We start from the raw sequence: 15,700 nt of genomic DNA on the forward strand, positions 1-15,700 counted from the left end.
ACTCTGCAATCCCGTTCTGTGAGCTTGTGTGACCTACCACTTCGCGGCTAAGCCGTTGTTGCTTCTAGACATTCCCACTTCACAATAACAGCACTTACAGTTGACCGGGGAGCTCGAACTGTTGGAAAGGTGGCATCCTATTACGGTGCCATGTTGAAAGTCACTGAGCTCTTGAGTAAGGCCATTCTACTGCCAATGTTTGTCTATGGGGATTGCATGGCTGTGTGCTCAATTTTATACACCTGTCAGCATCGGGTGTGGCTGAAATAGCCGAATCCACTAATTTGAAGTGGTGTCCACATACTTTTGTATATATAGTGTACAAAAGTAGCTCGAAAGGGCAGCTCGAACGTAGGCAAACTTTTGGGTGGAGAAATATGATTGATTTATTTCAACATCTTGAGAGAATGTGAATGCACAGTTAGCACCTCTACAGAAGGTATCTATCTTTATCATCATTATAAAAGCTGATAGTATTTCAACCACATAAAATATGCATCCAATTCGAACTGAAATCCTATCAGAAACATGTTGAGTAGTTTTCACAGCTTTCTATTTCCTTACAACTGGTAAAACTGATTTAAGGACATTTTTAACAGCCATTTTTTGTTATTACATTTTCTTGCCAGGTCCCTGAATGTCTTTGCTCTGCGAAAAAAACAGAGAAACTTAACCAATGTCAACTAGATTCGAAACATTCTATCGGTCTATGACATTATTCTCGTGAGCAATGGTTTATATAGTCTTCTATGGCAACATATAATGGCAGAAGAGAAGTTGAATGTATCTTATTATAGACAAGTTGACAAAGAAATAGCCAACCAACTGGCCTACCTGGTTAAATAAAGGTGAAATACAATTAAAAAATAAAAACACTTTGACTAACACCACTGATTTCTCTATACTAGCTACCACAATTAATAGCCCAGTGTTTATTTTCTTAAATCACCGAACACAACAGGCATCTACTTGAGACAGGCTTCAATGTGAGCCAGGCATCTATTTTCCTTAATCCACACAACTTTTGCTCATTTGCATATTTAATTGTTTAATTCCAGCATTCACTTCCAGCATTTTAATACATTTCTTCATTTCCTACACTGTGTTATCATGTACACATTGTGTCAAGTTTCTTTTGTCCTAGTATGCCTCTGTTAAAAAAAATATTTAAACTTTTCATTGACAGAATCATTATTCTCCTTGACTGCATTTTCGGCAGTTCTTACTTTCGCCACTAGAAGGCGATCGGGCGATTTTTGGGGGTCTGTACTCCGGAAGTTGTTGACTGTTTTTGGTCATTGATGGAACCTCTGTAAACAATTAATTTAGACCCTGCGTTTCTTTGAAAGGGGCGTTTATTTGCTGAAATGTGTGCCATTGCCTGGCTATTAAAAGGGACAGGCGGCTATTTGAGATTCAGCGTTTCATTCAAGTTTTACTGTATGCTACCAGCTTATACCAACAGGAGTTAGCATTTAGCATTCACTTCTAAACCTGAAAAGGGACTACTTCTAAATGTTATGCAGCCAAATAAATCCAAATCAGACTTTAGTAACCAGTGGGCCTGTTACAATACATCAATCACGACGGATTTGACGAATATGCACTTTGTTAGATCAGATTTGTTGACTGTGCACCAATCTGGCATCCTTCTTCTATCCCCCAAAGTCTACTTTCCAGTGACCTCTTTACAGCATCTATTGAAGCCTTGTGGTGGCGATGAGGGGCGTTGTTCAAAACAAAGTCCTCATCGATTGGATAATCTCTAACCAATCAGTCTCAAAGTCAATTACACATCTTCTAACTGGATGCTTTATCCACGTGTGTTCTGGCTCTGGCCCAACCCATCGGTTTCTGGATCAATCAGACGGCCCCGAATGTGTTCGCATTCGGTGAAGGGTTGAGCAGGTACTCAGATCCAGACTGATAGTGGAGAAGAAATAACGTCTGTGGCCGTAGCGTTTGGCCAGACCATGTCTGGGTAGCCAGGCAACAAGAAAACATGCAACAAGGAAAAGTGAGGGCTACAGTTTGGTTCTCTTTACATGCCAAAAATCAAGCAGCACCATTCGAGAACACTGCACTTTCATTTTACATCCCTGTAATCTAGTGAACACAGTCTTAAAGGTAGACTCAGAAAAATGACATTGCCACCATCAGCACAGCAGATATTGAGATGAGCGGATGCAACACTTCGCTCTCACACAGTATCTGCTCACGTACACAGTTCTCTTCACAGTAGCCAGGGCATCAAAACAGCGGAGAAGTTGAGCCGCACGCTCTTAGTTGTCGCTGAAATTGACCCACTATGCTGTTTGCCTTTTGCATCTATGTTATATCGCTGAGTCCACCTTTCAGAATACCTCCTTAACAATGCTCTGTACAAGAGGAGCCTATAATTTAACTAAATTATAACAAACACAACTATACATACAAGTTACAAACATTATTGACCTTTATCAAAAACTTTGAGTTAAGATGTGATGTAGGGCTATGGTTTTCATGGAGTTCTGTCTTTGCAGTTATTTTTCTTAAGAGTTGGATAAATAATATCACTTACATTATTTTAAATATACAGTATTATATGGCATTCATCTTTACAAAAGCCAACATGGAAAATTGCAGACAACTTATCAATAATAATGGACATTATTTGTGTGTTATGATTGTTATTGTAGAAAGTTCATCAGTTACAGCATGATTGTAACTTCTCAATCTCAGCAGACAGAACAGTCTGTGCATTATTAGTTCATACATGAAGCTACATTGCTTTGTAACAAGACAAACATTTGTGCATTCATTGTCCATCTCTGTACCCTGTTAAACATCCCAGCTTTCTGTTTTTTTTTTATTTATTATTGAAAATCATATAAAAAAGTGTATGACGCAGCAAAGAGGTCTCCCTGTATTTTCAGACAACAGATCCTGTAGATAATTCTAAAAGCTTTATTGTCTGTCCAATTTACAGTGGAAGAACAAGAATCATTCCTCTTCTGCTTCGTCTCGCACTTCTTCAGTCGTCCCCTCATTTTCTGTGGTGAAGCCTGCAGCAGGGCTGGTGTCCTGGGAGTCAGCAGGGCTGGTGTCAGGAGGGTTGTCTGGGGTATCTGAGAGGGGTTGGGGGGCCTCCTCGGAAGGAGGGTTGTCTGGGGTATCTGAGAGGGGTTGAGGAGCATCCTTGCTGGGAAGGTTGGGTGATGATGCACCCCTTGTTGATGGATCTACTAGTTCAGTAGCATCAGAAGGTGGTGAGTCTCCTTTCACTGGAGAAGTCTCTTCCCCTTCCATGCTCTCTTCTAAAGGAGGTATCCCTTCTTCCTCCATCCCTCCTTCCACAGGAGCCTCTTCCGTTCCTTCTTTCTCCATAGAAGGCATCCCTTCTTCAACAGGTGTTAGATCGTCCTCGACCGGGGGCATATCCCCTTCGTTAGGAGCCATCCCGTCGTCTTCCATCCCTTCTTCCATCTCATCCTCCACAGGGGGTATCATGCCCTCCTCTCTGCCCCCAGAGAAGCTCCTGTCTTGGTAGAGGAGCTTCAGCTGCTCTTCAAAGTACTCCTCCAGGCTCAGTCCTGCAGCTCCCACCTCAGTGTCTGCCTGTCAATCAAACAAATGTATTTTATAAAGCCCTTTTTACATCAGTAGTTGTCACAAAGTGCTTTATGGCTACCCAGGCTCAAAGAGCAAGCAAAGCAGAAGCAAAAGCACAGACAGCACTGTCATAGGGAATAAAACAGGAAAACAAGCACGTCAATGTATGCTATGTATATCTCTAATTAAACAAACAAGTGGTGTGTGTCACAATTTTGTTAACACATTTAGGGCTGGTTTCTGAAATAAGCCTTCTACTGGACTTTGAGCATACTTTTAGTCCGTTCTAAATAGGCTTAACCTGGGTCTGGGAAACTGGGGCATTTTCAGTTTTGTGGTTCAATACAAAACCAAAATGTGAATCTTAGCGTTGTAAGCAAGCACCATAATCCAAACCAAGTGCGTCATATTGTGTGTCGTGTAGTCTTGCCGTACCTGGTAATACTTTGCACAGTTCCTGAATATGAGCCTGACATCCTTGACAAACTCCTCAGCACTGCAGTAACATGGGCTCTCCTTCGACTCCAGCCTGCTCTTCACTATAGACAGGTCCATTGGAGTCTCAATCAGCTCCTTATACTCTGGGATTGACTGGACATAGATGGGGGAAGCATCATTACCTAACTGTGATAAATTATCCAAAATGAATGGTGTGGTGTCGGGGGATTGGGAGACCATTTTGGGGATTGGGAGACCATTTTCTGACCCGATAGACAAAGTCGTATCGTATTGATTGAATTAAAACCATAGAGCAAAAATGTTCTATGGGGTAGTTGCAGTCTTACCGAGGGTGAAGCAGGCTCCTGGAAATCTGTACTGAACTCGTTGCAGTAGATGCAGAGTAACAGTCTCTCACATTTCCTTTTATCAACTGGAGGGAATCTCTCTGATCCTGGCTCTTCCTTCATGGCTGGTGATTCTCCCTGGCTATCTGGGTTATACTCCATCTCAGGACTGGCCAGGTCACGACAGAACGAACAGAACCACTCACCACTGGAAACACAGACAGGTTAGTGAATTCACAATATTGCAGTCTCTTGTCTCACTTTGGGGGTAAACAATTCCCAGTTCATATTACAAGGTACTGCACACTTATCACCCTTCAGAGACAGCTGTATTAACTATAACAGGCAGAGCAGGCAGGACGGTGCAGCTGTGAGTGGTGCATAGAAATGTTAAAGTAGGTGTTAATTACCTGGGAGACTCTCTAAGTGAAGGTATATGACAGTTCAGATGGAAGACTTTGGGACATCTGTCACAGCAGAGCAGTTCTCCCCCATTCTGACACACGGCGCACCAGTCTTCATTCGGGTCGTCTTCAGGGAGACCTGGGGCATTTTCTCGGTCTGGTTGGGAGTCTGCCTCTAGCTCTACCTGGGTCTCTGGCTGGGCCTCTGGCTCTAGCTGGGCCTCTGGCTGGGGCTGGGCCTCTGGCTGGGGCTGGGCCTCTGGCTGGGGCTGGGCCTCTGGCTGGGGCTGGGCCTCTGGCTGGGGCTCTGGTTCTAGCTGGGGCTCTAGCTGGGGCTCTGGCTCTAGCTGGGGCTCTGGCTCTAGCTGGGGCTCTGGCTCTAGCTGGGGCTCTGGCTCTAGCTGGAGCTCCACCATGGGTGCTGGGAAAGACTGCTGCTGGGGCTTGGGCTGGATGCCTGTACTGCTGTCTGGCAGGCTGGCTGAGGCTCCAACACTAGACTGCACCTGGAAGATGGAAGAGACACTAGGGAGATATATGATTGTATAGAATATACATATTTCAAAGGCACACAGATTACATGCACTCATACTTACAAAGCTGACTTCGTCATCGTCCTCTGGTTCGTCCTTGATGACGATGATTGGTCCGGGGGACGACCTTCGCCTCCGCTTAGCTGAGGGGGGAGCCGCAGCATGAGGCTCTGTGCGCTTCCAGGAAGCAGACCTTCAACACAGAACCACAGATATTACAACGAGGAACACGTCAACCATACAGTATATAACCATAGATATTACAACCAGGAACACACCAACCACACGGTACATACTAGGGTTCACCTACCCTATGTTGGCTTCAGATTTGGACATGGGGGAATTCTGTCTTCCTTGTGCTGAGGGGAGAAAGAGAAATGGGTTAAATTGAGATAAATGTATGATTGGGCATGAATAGCTGATTTAATTATATTTCAAGTTTGTTTTGCATCTAACAAATGAGGGAAGTGTGAGGGTGAAACGCCTACCATGTCGGTCTGGGAAGGCAGTGGCTAGGCTCGGAGCATAACTAGCTCTGGGGTTGGGTATGGATAATGATGAAGATCCACTGGGGTCACTCCTCCTCAGTTGTGCGGCTTCCATCATGTTACGCTGAGAACAACCACCAAAGACTTACTCTATTTCTCGTTTGTTTGTTTGTTTGTGTGTGGTAAATACACAACCAGAGAAATAAAATATATTAAATAATGAGGTTCAGCTTCAGTTTATAGGAAACCGCATATACCTGGTGTATAGAGGCTTGAGTGCTGATGGGTCCTGTGTTAGGAGGTGCATGAGAGTAGCGGGAGGTACCCTGTAGCACATCCATTGGTTTGGGAGGGAAGCTGGAGTTGTGAATGAGATCCCTTAAAGACTAGAATGAGATTCGGCAAACGTCAGAGGCAAGCATTTTTCACAAGTCTTGCAATTACGACAAAAAAAAAAAAAGACAATAACACAAATCATAATTGGTTCCTTTGCATCAGCTTGTCTCTATTTTATCATAACTGAAATAGCATGGTCTCAGTGACTCAGCAAAGAGCAAATCTACATCAAAAAGGGATTAGAAAAAAAAAGAAAAAAAATCACACACATACCTGAGGAGGGAAGCCTGTGTTTTGCAGCATAGAGGTGGGGCTCCTGGGGTTGGGATGGGTTTGGGGCCCGGGGGGTCCATAACTCCGGCCTGGCTGCTGGATCTGGACCAAGTTGGGGGGACCCTGTGATGGAGAACCCCCCTGGTGGGGCCTCTGTGGAGGTGGGCCCCCTGGACCTGGCCCCGGTAGTTTCAGACCCTGCTGGTACCAGGACCAATGGTTGGGAGGGGGCTGTCCAGCCCTGTTGGGGTGCTGGGCAAGCTTCTCTACCTGCAGCTGGAGCTGGGCCAGGGTGCTCCCACGCTGATGGGCGGAGGAGCCTGGAGGGAAGGCCCCGGGAGGGCCCTCTCCTCTAGGGCCGGGGCCAGGCTGGCCAGGAGGGAAGCCCTGCTGCATGGAACTGGGCTGACGACCAGGGATTCTCTCTACTGCCAAAGACCCTTAGGAAATGCACAGAAACATGAACAAACATTAGTTCAACAAGGTCTGAATTTAACATCATGGGGATTATTTGGGATTAGGCCGACAGTATCCGTCAGAACTGAAGTTTTAGCGTTCTTACCAAGGTCGACATTTGAGGCCCAGAAACCGGAGCGGCACTGGAAGCGGACTGAGCTCTGAGGGACGATGGATGCGTTACAGTTGGCCCTCATTAGGTAATGGATTTGGCAAAGAATCTGAAAGAAAAGGTTTCTGAATCACTCAAATGCTTTTGAACATCACAAATTCAGTTTTTAATGTGTATTTCCACACAGAGCTGTCTGAACAATTTAGGTCAACATTTTCCCTTGTGGGATTAAAAGGTAGGCCAAAAATAAATCCAACTCCCCAGTGAAAGTTATGGTTCCTACCAGTCTCTTGCAGTACAGCAGAGCTGTGCCACTGTGACTGGCTGTGGCCCACTTGGTGAAGTTGATGACGTGATCTAGATGTCTGGTGAGGTGGCTGACATCTTCTTGTTGTTTCTTCAGTCCGACCTCATGGTCCTTCGTCAGTGTCTGACACAACCACCATGATTAGCACAAAGCTACTTACAAATATGCTCACATAGTGTAATTAGAGCCATGTCTGCAGAAGTGTACATTATTTAATTATGTGGTGGAATGACAACATGATTGCTCATGTCCTATTTAACAAGCATACCTCAAGTTGATTGACCAAGATTTTTCCCTTTCTGTTGATCTCCATGATCAAGTTGCAAATTGACTTCTTTATCTCATTGGTGACAGACTTGCGGTTTTCATCAACTTGCTGGAGTCTGAAAGAATAAAGATAGAAGTGGAAAAGGAAATTATGAGTTTGCCTGTAGTCAATCATGCTATTGAACTTGTCTATGTACATAACATAAAATGTGAGTTGTTTGCATGTTTAGTGTATGTAATAAATTACCCATTGTTGATGCAATTGGACACTTCTTCTATGGCTTTCCTCTTCTCCTGTAGCTGATGTGTCATGTTTTCCAGGTGTTGCCTGTGGTTTCTGTAGGCATCTTCAAGGAACTGGTAACTGGAGAGACAAGGTATGCAGAGTAATGGGAAATTTAGTAATTATTTTCCTGTATTTGATTTACTGGTGATATGGATTGATATGTAAAAAACATGACTATGTGCAGGGAGACGCAGACAGATGCGTTCCCTTGGGGAAGGGAAACAGGAGGTAATCACGTATGTTTAAGGACCATATTTAATTAAGTAATTTTGTGTCTGTTAATTATAGACTATCTGCTGTAACAATTTTACTGCGTTACAGCTCATAAAGAAATCAGTCAATTAAAATAAATGATTAGGCCCTAATCTATGGATTTCACATGACTGAGCAGGGGGCTCAGCCATGGGTGGGTACTTGGGAGCCAGGCCCACCCACTGGGGAGCCAGGCACAACCAATCAGAATGTGTTTTCACCCACAAGACATTTATTACAGACAGAAATACTACTCAGTTTCAGGAAGCCGGATATGGAGGTCCTGGGCTGGCGTGGTTACACATGGTCTGCAGTTGTGAGGCAGGTTTGTCATACTGCCAAATCCTCTAAATGACGTTGGAGGTGGCTTATGGTAGAGAAATTAACATTCAATTCTCTGGCAACAACTCTGGTAGACATTCCTGCAGTCAGCATGCTAATTGCATGCTCCCTCAAAACTTGAGACATCTGTAACATTGTGTTGTGTGACACAACTGCACATTTTAGAGTGGCCTTTTATTGTCCCCAGCACAAGGTGCACCTGTGTAATGATCATGCTGTTTAATCAACTTCTTGATACACCACACCTGTCAGGTGGATGGATTATCTTCACAAAGGAGAAATGGTCACTAACAGGGATGTAAACAAATGTACACAAAATTTGAGAGAAATAAGCTTTTTGTGCATATGGAAAATTCATGGTATCTTTTATTTCAGCTCATGAAACGTGGGACCAACACCCAACACTTTACATGTTGAACTTATATTTTTGTTGAGTATAAGTTGATGTTCCGACCTTTGACCTGTTTAACTGTCAGTATCAAATGTCTGCCAGTGCTGAATGTTATGGTTAAAGTTTGACTGAGTCTAGGGCACACTGATAATGTAATGTATCTGTGACACAGATTCTGTAGCAGACTGATGTGGTACAAAAATAATACTTAAAAATATAGAACCAGTTTGAGCATAATATTGACTGTTGTAGGTTTCAACTCAGGCCTCTAATAGGTAGGTCTCTTGTTACATTTAAGTCATTTAGCAGATGTGCTTATCCAGAGCGACTTAGTTAGTGCTAGCAGATACAGCATGCTAGCAAATGCCTATAGACTTCGTCATTGAGCTAACACTAGTTAGCATTGGCTTGCGAAATGAACTTCCTTCATACTGGACACAGAGACATAAGAATGGTATCCACTAGTTCACCTGACTCTGGGGAAGTAGATAAGGGGCCTCATTGTCAAAATCCCAAAGTATCCCTTTATGGTAGCTAAGCACGACAAAAGAGATTCTCTGACACTAACCTGGAAACATATTTTTTTATTTATTTAACTAGGCAAGTTAATTAAGAACAAATTCTTATTTACAATGACGGCCTACACCGGCCAAACCCTAACCAGTATGACGCTGGGCCAATTGTGCACCGCCCTATGGGACTCCCGATCACGGCTGGTTGTGATACAGCCTGGGATTGAACCAGGGTCTGTAGTGATGCCTCTAGCACTGTGATGCAGTGCCTTAGACCGCTGCGCCACTCCAAAATAAATAAAGGGTGAATAAATAAATGTGGTCATACTTGTGGTCTTTGTGCTTGAGCAGCTGACAGTCTCTGCATGTGAGACGGTCGCAGGTCTCACAGAACAGCTTGAGGGGCTCCTGCTTGTGGATGTCACAAAACACTGGCTTCTGTGTGGATGCACCAACAGCCTCTGGAATAAGACAAGAATTTAGCCTAGAAGAAAATAAATCACTACGCATTTACCTATCGACATATTTGTGATTCGGTTTCATAGGATTTAGTTGTGCAGCTCCTACCTACCACCTTCCTTGGCATTCTATTTTCTTACAGTATACAATTCAGAAAGCCACATTTTCATAGAGTAGGCTACCTGGGGACATCTCCTCCTTCTGCCGTATGGTATGATCCCTGGTAAATTTGACTCGCTGGTGGGCCTCAATACACGTCACACACAGGAACTCCACACACTCCACACAGAACCCCGTGGCCTCTGTGTTGTCATCACAACTCATACACACCTGGAAATAGGGAAGGTAGAACATATGAGCAAGAACTTGCCTTTACTTGAATCCATGATTTTAGTCCTACGCAAGGGAACGCTTCAGTGGTGACACATGGTATACAGTGCCTTCAGAAAGTATTCACAGTCCTTGACTTATTCCACATTTTGTTGTGTTACAGCCTGAATTTAATTAAATAGAGATTTGTTGTCACTCGCCTAAATAAGTTCAAGAGTAAAAATTTGATTAACAAGTCACATAAGTTGTATGGACTCACTGTTTAACATGATTTTTGAATGAATTCCTCATCTCTGTACCCCACAATTATCTGTAAGGTCCCTCAGTTGAGCAGTGAATTTCAAACACAGATAAAATCACAAAAGACCAGGGAGGTTTTCCAATGCCTCGCAAAGTAGGGCACCTCTATTAGTAGATGGGTCAAAATAAAAAAGCAGACATTGAATATCCCTTTGATCACGGTGAAGTTAATATTTACATATATTTTGATTATCTATCAATACACACCGTCACTACAAAGATACAGGCATCTTTCCTAACTCAGTTGCCGGAGAGGAAGGAAACCTCTCAGGGATTTCACCATGAGGCCGAAAGTGACTAACAGTTAGAGTTTAATGGCTGTGAAAGGGGTGAACTAAGTAAGGATGGAACAACATCGTAGTTACTCCACAAAACTAACCTAATTGACAGAGTGAAAAGGAAACCTGTAGAGAACAAAAATATTCCAAAATATGCATCCTGTTTACAACAAGGCACTAAAGTAATACTGCAAAAAATGTGCCAAAGCAATTAACATTTTTCCCTGAATTCAAAGTGTTATATTTGGGGCAAATTCAAAACACATTACGAGTACCACCATCCATATTTTCAAGCGTAGTGGTGGCTTCACCATGATATGGGTATGATTGGAATTGTTAAGGACTAGGAAGTTTTTCAGGACAAAAAAATAAACTGAGCTAAGCACAGGCAAAATCCTAGAGGAAAACCTGGTTCAGTCTGCTTTCCAACAGACACTGGGAGATGAATTCACAAATGTTGCACAATCCAGGTGTGGAAAGTTCTTAAAGTCATACTCAGAAAGACTCACAAATGTAATCGCTGTTTCTACAAAGTATTGACTCAAGGGTGTGAATACTTATGTAAATGAAATAGTTCTGTATTTAATTTTCAAGTTTTTACTTTGTCATTATGGGGTAATGTGGGAAGATGGGTGAGAAAAAATATATTAAATCCATTTTGAATAAAAGCTGTAACACGACAAAATGTGGAATAAGTCAAGGGGTATGAATACTTTCTAAAGGCCCTGTAGGTATCCTGGGTCTCGGTCAATGAGCACTTACTACCTGACCTTACCAGACAAGGATTCACCATCTGAAAAATGTTTTCCCCATTTGAGCGTACCATTTGTGACCCTTCCTGGTAACCAATATTAACACACCTGACTGGTCTTCTCCACTGTGCTGCTGGGAACTTCCACAGAGTCCTTCACAAAGAAGTTATCGAGCACCTCCACCTCCCAGCACTCTTGTCGACACACTGGGCAGCGGATCACATTGACTGGAACCAGTGGAATAACATACACAGAAATTAGTAAGGCATCTATTAATATTACAACCAATCTGACAGTATGGCCAAGTTAAGAAATAAATCTGCGTTTTAATGAAAAGTTGCAATGATTATCCTGCACTTCAGTGACTAGTAGTCTGACTACAGTAGTTATCAACTTTCCGATAAAGAAACTGACGGAGCTCACGTGGTTTCGAGTTGTCCGCTTGAAGTTGCGGGTCGCGCCGTTGTTCAGTGTTGACTAAGTTCCTTGAAGGAGGTGGAAGACACTTATTGCAGAAAGAGTGGAGGCATGGCAGAAGTTTCGGCTCTCTGTTGTGGAAATTCAACTTGCAGACAGGGCAAGTGTCCATGAGACCGAGGCTACCTCCTAGTTGTTTCGCCCTCTCCTCTTCAGCTGGCAAGCTCTCTGCCTCGTTTTCCACAATAATAACAAGGTCATCGTTATCCACAGCAGCTTCTGGGCTCTCATCCATTGTCTCTGTTGTAGCTGTGTGCCTATTCAAGATGGACTTGGGTGCTTGGAAACCAATCACTATTAGCTAGCTAGCGGATACTAGCTAATGTTAGCTAGTCTCTCTACAGTCTGTTAACGTCGAAATCAGTTGGGCATATGTCTTGCACGAGCAAAGTTCATGGTTCATACATAATACTACCTTCCGAAATGACCCCCAGTAATGGCAGGTTTAGCCAACATTAGTATAAAAACATTAATTTCAAAGGTTTAACTCTGCGGTTGGGAAGTTAGCTGGCTAACGTTAGCTAGATAACACATTTGCTATTACGAAGGATGACGCAACTTAGCTATTAAATAGCTGCCTAGTGTCAATGAAACTGAACAATAGAGGACACATAATAGTAATTGTGTACAATAAACGTGCAATACAAACTTCTATCAATGGAAATTGCTTGCTACCATTTGTGGAAACAACATTATCTCCGCCCGGAAAAAAAAACCACTCACGCAGGCCCAGCATACACTTCGATTTTATATGGTACGGCGCCCAGTGCAGGACAAAATAGCTTGTTAAATTCGAAAGGCGTTTTTTAATTGTTCAAGGAAATCAACATAAGCAAATAACAGTCAGACGGCAACACCACCATCCTTACGGTGGTGGACAGGTTCACCAAAACTGCCCATGTCGTGTCGTCGGCCAGCCTGTCCTCCGGGTTTCATCCCCAATCCAACGGCCAGTCGGAGCGAGCCAATCAAGACATGGAAATGACACTTCGTTGTCTCATCTCTACTAACCCCACCAACTGGAGCCAGCAACTGGTGTGGGTGGAGTATGCTAGGAACACTCTTCCCTGCTCGGCCATTGGACTCCCCCTTCGGGTACTCCATGGGGTATCAGCCCCCACTCTTCCCGGAGCAAGAAGTAGAAGTCACACAACAAACTATCACCCTCAGGCACTTAAGGAAATCATGAATATCATGGCTATATTGGAATTAGTGGATTTATGGAGATTTAAATACCCTGACCTAGTGAGATATACACGGCGGAGGCATTGTCAAGCTAGTCGTCTTGACTACTTTCTTATGTCATTCTCTCTGGCACCAAAAGTTACAAAAGTGTTGATAGGGGACAGAATGCGGTCGGGTCATCACATAATTGGCATATATATTACTCTTACAGAATTTCCACACGGGCGAGGATATTGGAAATTTAATCAAAGCCTACTAGATGATAAATTGTTTAGAATTAGGACAGAAGAATTTATAACTGACTTTTTCAGACATAACATAGGTACAGCAGATCCCATTATTGTATGGGACACTTTTAAATGTGCCTTTAGAGGCTATGCAATTCAGTACTCATCTATAAAACAAAAGCGATTTAAATCGAAGAGGCCATATTAACAAAGGAAATTGAAGAACTACATTTTTTTTTTTTTTACATTAACGTCATTTAGCAGACGCTCTTATCCAGAGCGACTTACAAATTGGTGCATTCACCTTATGATATCCAGTGGAACAACCACTTTACAATAGTGCATCTATATCTTTTTTTGGCGGGAGGGGATAGAAGGATTACTTAATCCTATCCCAGGTATTCCTTAAAGAGGTGGGGTTTCAGGTGTCTCCGGAAGGTGGTGATTGACTCCGCTGTCCTGGCGTCGTGAGGGAGCTTGTTCCGCCATTGGGGTGCCAGAGCAGCGAACAGTTTTGACTGGGCTGAGCGGGAACTGTGCTTCCGCAGAGGTAGGGAAGCGAGCAGGCCAGAGGTGGATGAACGCAGTGCCCTTCTTTGGGTGTAGGGACTGATCAGAGCCTGAAGGTATGGAGGTGCCGTTCCCCTCACAGCTCTGTAGGCAAGCACCATGGTCTTGTAGCAGATGCAAGCTTCAACTGGAAGCCAGTGGAGTGTGCGGAGGAGCGGGGTGACGTGAGAGAACTTGGGAAGGTTGAACATCAGACGGGCTGCGGCGTTCTGGATGAGTTGTAGGAGTCATGATCACATGAGGGCTCACCTCCTGGACCACTCTGGCCAACAGTTAGTACAGTTAGATAGCAATAGAAACTGTAACATAGAGGCACAGAATAAGCTAGAGGAAAAACAAAAAGAAATGGAGGAACTTATTCAAGACAGATCCAGTGTAATATATTATAAAAATAAAGCGAACTGGATGGAATATGGGGAAAAATGCACCAAATTCTTTTTCAATCTTCAATATAGAAATGCTACCAAATTTTTTTTACAAATGATGGAGTCACGCATGATTCACCGAATTATATTTTGAAAGAGGAAGTAAAGTACTTTAACAATATGTTTTCATTTCAGTCTCCTCCATCTTGACTAACTGAAACTAATTGTATGGATTATTTTCCTAATAATAATGTAAAATTAACATCTGTACAGAAAGACTCATGTGAAATCCAAATTACAGAGGAGGAACTTCTTGATGCAATTAAAGCCTTTAAGGCTGGGAAAACTCCAGGGCTGGATGGCATACCAGTGGAAGTATACAAAACTTTTTTTATATACTCAGAGTACCATTATTAGCATGTTTTAACCACTCCTGTATAAATGGTAGATTATCAGACATGCAACAAGAAGGTCTGATATCATTATTACTGAAACAGGAACCAAGCTTTATATGTAAAGATCCAGTCCGTTAAAAAAATTGGAGACCTCTTAAACTTCAGTGTTGTGATGCAAAAATCCTAGCAAAATGCTTGGCTCATAGAATTAAAAAAGTATTGTCAGATATTATTCATCCTAATCAGACAGGTTTTTTACATGGACGATACATTGGAGATAATATAAGACAAATACTGGAAACAATAGAATACTATGGAATATCGGGGACACCAGGCCTGGTTTTCATAGCTGATTTTGAAAAGGCTTTTGATAAAGTACGACTGGAGTTTATATATAAATGCCTAGAATATTTCAATTTTGGTGAATCTCTTATAAAATGGGTTAAAGTTACGCATAGGTGAAAAATAGTAAATAATGGCTACATCTCAGAAAGTTTTAAACTATCTAGAGGAGTCAAACAAGGTTGTCCACTATCGGCATATCTATTTATTATTGCCATCGAAATGTGACCTGTTAAAATTAGATCAAACAATAATATTACGGGATTAGTAATACATGGCTTAAAAACTAAAGTGTCATTGTACGCTGATGATTAATGTTTTCTTTTAAAACCACAATTAGAATCTCTTCACAGCCTCATAGAGTATCTAGATAATTTTGCTATCCTCTCTGGATTAAAACCAAATTATAATAAGCGTACTACATTATGTATTGGATCACAAAGAAAATGCAAATTTTACATTATCGTGTAGTTTGCCAATTAAATGGTCTGACAGATGTGGACATAATTGGTATACAAATCCCAAAAGAAATAAATTATCTCACTCCAATACATTTTTATAGAAAGTTAACAAAAATAGATAAGATCTTTCTACCATGGAAAGGATAATACCTATTTGTGGAAAAATCACCCTGATTAACTCTTTAGTCGTATCACAGTTTACCTATTTACTTATGGTTTAGCCT

At 42.5% G+C, this 15,700-nt stretch overlaps 1 protein-coding gene across 2 annotated transcripts; it reads right to left on the reverse strand.

The window, feature by feature from the left end:
* Nucleotides 1-1,022: 1,022 nt before the first annotated feature.
* Nucleotides 1,023-12,943, reverse strand: LOC106575954 (transcription intermediary factor 1-alpha). Of its 2 annotated transcripts, none has more exons than XM_014152725.3 (17): nt 11,869-12,943; nt 11,563-11,681; nt 9,977-10,124; nt 9,664-9,796; nt 7,800-7,916; nt 7,554-7,668; nt 7,262-7,408; nt 6,973-7,087; nt 6,411-6,850; nt 6,059-6,187; nt 5,802-5,925; nt 5,624-5,672; nt 5,377-5,506; nt 4,787-5,286; nt 4,377-4,584; nt 4,027-4,182; nt 1,023-3,597 (listed from the first exon to the last, which is right to left on the reverse strand). In XM_014152725.3, the coding sequence occupies exons 1-17, from the start codon at nt 12,164-12,166 to the stop codon at nt 2,983-2,985; spliced, it is 3,543 nt and encodes a 1,180-aa protein (XP_014008200.2). In that variant the 5' UTR covers nt 12,167-12,943; the 3' UTR covers nt 1,023-2,982. The 2 variants fall into 2 exon arrangements, with proteins under 2 accessions (XP_014008200.2, XP_014008201.2); XM_014152726.3 differs by having other exon boundaries at nt 11,878-12,941.
* Between the last annotated feature and the right edge of the window lie 2,757 nt (nt 12,944-15,700).

Source organism: Salmo salar, chromosome 17, assembly GCF_965601325.2.
Source record: "Salmo salar chromosome 17, fSalSal1, whole genome shotgun sequence".
NCBI classification, from domain to species: Eukaryota; Metazoa; Chordata; class Actinopteri; order Salmoniformes; family Salmonidae; genus Salmo; species Salmo salar.

Coding starts and splice junctions, on each gene's coding strand:
- LOC106575954 (XM_014152725.3), bottom strand. CDS start 12,166: ATGGATGAGAGCCCAGAAGCTGCTGTGGATAACGATGACCTTGTTATT. Junction 6,188..6,410: donor ACACAGGCTTCCCTCCTCAG/GTATGTGTGTGA, acceptor ATCTCATTCTAG/TCTTTAAGGGATCTCATTCA. Junction 4,585..4,786: donor TCACTTAGAGAGTCTCCCAG/GTAATTAACACC, acceptor CTGTGTTTCCAG/TGGTGAGTGGTTCTGTTCGT.